Below are 2660 nucleotides of genomic sequence, written 5' to 3'. Positions count from 1 at the left end.
CCTCATAAAAACGGGAATAATCCGAAAAAGTGTCAATTCGAGTTGTTATAAATTACAAAAAGCCGCCCCTGAAGAAGAATAATAAAAGTGAAATAAGTCTGAGAACGAAAAGCCCATAATGATTTTAGAAAAAGTTCAAAACGACATATACAATAAACTGAAAATGACTAAAAATTCAGGAAAAATCGCAATTTCACGAAATACTTCAAAAACAAAAAAAAAGCAGAAATAAAACGGCACAAATACAAAAAGTGTCAAAGAAAAGAGATAAGACAAAGTTGAATTGGATAAAATGAGTTTGAAAGAAAAATAGATTTTGATGAATTGTTCGGAACGGTGAAAGGAGATCAATATAAAGAAACTCAGAAATTATTGTCACAACACGATGGGGAATCTCCTCGCAGTGCAAACACAGTATAACACAATGGAAGAACTGAAAACAGCAACGGGTCTGTCAGATCCTTTTGTCCTCTTTGATAGCGAAGTCAGCGATTTGTCAGAACGCGAAATTGATGCGAAGATAAAAGGGAGGAATCGGGTGATGGTAGTTCTTGCCGCAGAGAACCACTTTTTCGGTCTTTACACGTCGAAACAAATGGACGTCAAAAACATGAAATTCCTCTGGACACTTTCGAACGACAAAGCGTCGTTCTTCTTCCACGTTTTGCCAAACGGTAAACTTATTTCGAAAAACAAAGACTTCGATTTAAATATCAACCCCATCCAAAATCGCCTTTCGTTTGGCTTTGGGTCGTCGACTTTCGAGTTGAAGATGGACGGGGAAGGCAATATAGGCCCCGAGATTGGGTATATGTCATCAGAGTATCAGATCACTAGTACCATTGGAAGGCTCATCTTCTTGCAGTGGAGATGAGACCGCCTATACACTTGTATATTATAATTCAACATTTTTTACCCCATTTTGTCGTATTCAACTTTACTTACAAAAATCACTTATCGGAACGTCTCACCTCAGAATTATTATCACAACTAAAACAACTACGAGAACGCCTATCTCTAAACAATAGACGATGCGGTACAACACTTTCTTCAAACACCGCGCTACTACAGAATTGGTGATGTGTTTCCGACAAAACGACTTGAACTTGTCTCTCTTCCGAAGAATCTTCGGTTCGGCAGCAATATGCCGAGGAATGGATATATCGATCTTTTGGTGCGTGTTGGCTTCTTGCAGAAACCTCTTGTTCTTTGCAAACTCAAATTGGACAATGTGGATTGTCTCACGCTCAAGAGACAACCACCTTGGGCTCGTTTCTGAGTCGCAAAGACCAAGCTCCTTGAGTACACTTCTTTCCTCAATGTCCATTCACTTTTCCATACCATTTCACTTCATTTTTTCAGCTCTTAAGTCTTTTAGTTCCTCCATTTCAATCTTCTTCTTTCATTCAATTTATCTTATGTATATCGGTATGTTTTTTTTTGCTTATCTTATACTTTAAATGTATTTTATTTTAATATCATTCCGATATAATTAATGTGTATTTCCACAATTTAAAAAAAAGTCCACAACATTGTCTAATTGTTAATAATAATAATAATTTATTAAAAAACTTAATAATAGTTATAAAACAATTATATCGTTATTATAAGTAATAAGTTATTATATTATATAGTAAAGTTCTGTTTAACAACAACATAAACTCAAGTCAAATAAATAACACAATAAAACGAACGGCGCAATCTCACAACTCATCAGGCGTCTTTTCAACGAAGTGAGTAAATTCCCTTGGCGAACAATTCATAGATCCTCGAGCCGGTGATGTGAGATCCACGAAATCCAACGCGTTGGTGGACGTAAGTGTTCTGTTAATAGGGACGTTACTAGACAAGTGAAAGGCATCCAATGTCTCGGAATCCTCCGATAGGTCCAAACTCCCACAAGGTGATATGGGTCGTAAGCAAATTGGTCTTGACAAATACACTCGCTTGGACATGATTGCTTTGTGAGTTCTGCACAACAGACTTTTATATAGCAACCCCCTCTTTCATTCGTGAAACAACCGAGAAAAAGCTACAACGCCTTTGTGGCTATGTGATCTATTTATTATGGTTATTAAACTATATATTATTAATATGGATATTATATTGAAATTTCCAGAGTTGAATTGGATTTTGCACAACTAAAACATCAGAGGTACGAAGTTTTGCTCTGTAATAGTAAAATTACTAATATTTATAGGTTTATATTGTTTTTTGTATTATATTTTCAAACATTATTTGGTTCACTTTTTCTAATTTAAAATAATTTTTGAATAATTCTATTAATTTTTATAAATTTTATTATAGTTTTGAAATGGAAATGATAATCTGAATTTAGCCTTTTTGTTTTTTTTAAATTTGTTTTTTTGTGAAGATCTTTATTTTTGTTTTTACTAAATTGGTTTTTATCGTTTTACTATTATTATTATATTATTAGCAAGTGTAATTATTTTTTTAATAAATCATTAGGTAGTTAAACTCGATAGTTGTCAATAATTTTTTATAAATCAAAAACGATATTGTTTTTATATTTCTATATTTAATAATAATGTTGTAATTCTATTTAATAATCATAAATTAAAATAATATATCAAATAATAATTGTTTTTATCAATTAATTATATTAATTATTTTAGTATCAATTAATTTTAAATATAAAC

At 32.2% G+C, this 2660-nt stretch overlaps 1 protein-coding gene across 1 annotated transcript; it reads left to right on the top strand.

The window, feature by feature from the left end:
- Positions 1 to 385: 385 nt before the first annotated feature.
- On the top strand, positions 386 to 874 carry EIN_387510 (hypothetical protein; the record flags this gene model as incomplete). Its single annotated transcript, XM_004258730.1, has 1 exon — positions 386 to 874. One exon carries the CDS (start codon positions 386 to 388, stop codon positions 872 to 874), a length of 489 nt encoding a protein of 162 aa, XP_004258778.1.
- Between the last annotated feature and the right edge of the window lie 1786 nt (positions 875 to 2660).

The sequence above is a fragment of the Entamoeba invadens genome (genome assembly GCF_000330505.1).
Source record: "Entamoeba invadens IP1 unplaced genomic scaffold scaff_1105074725685, whole genome shotgun sequence".
Classification (NCBI taxonomy): domain Eukaryota; phylum Evosea; order Mastigamoebida; family Endamoebidae; genus Entamoeba; species Entamoeba invadens.
This window is presented reverse-complemented; position numbering and strand designations above follow the sequence as displayed.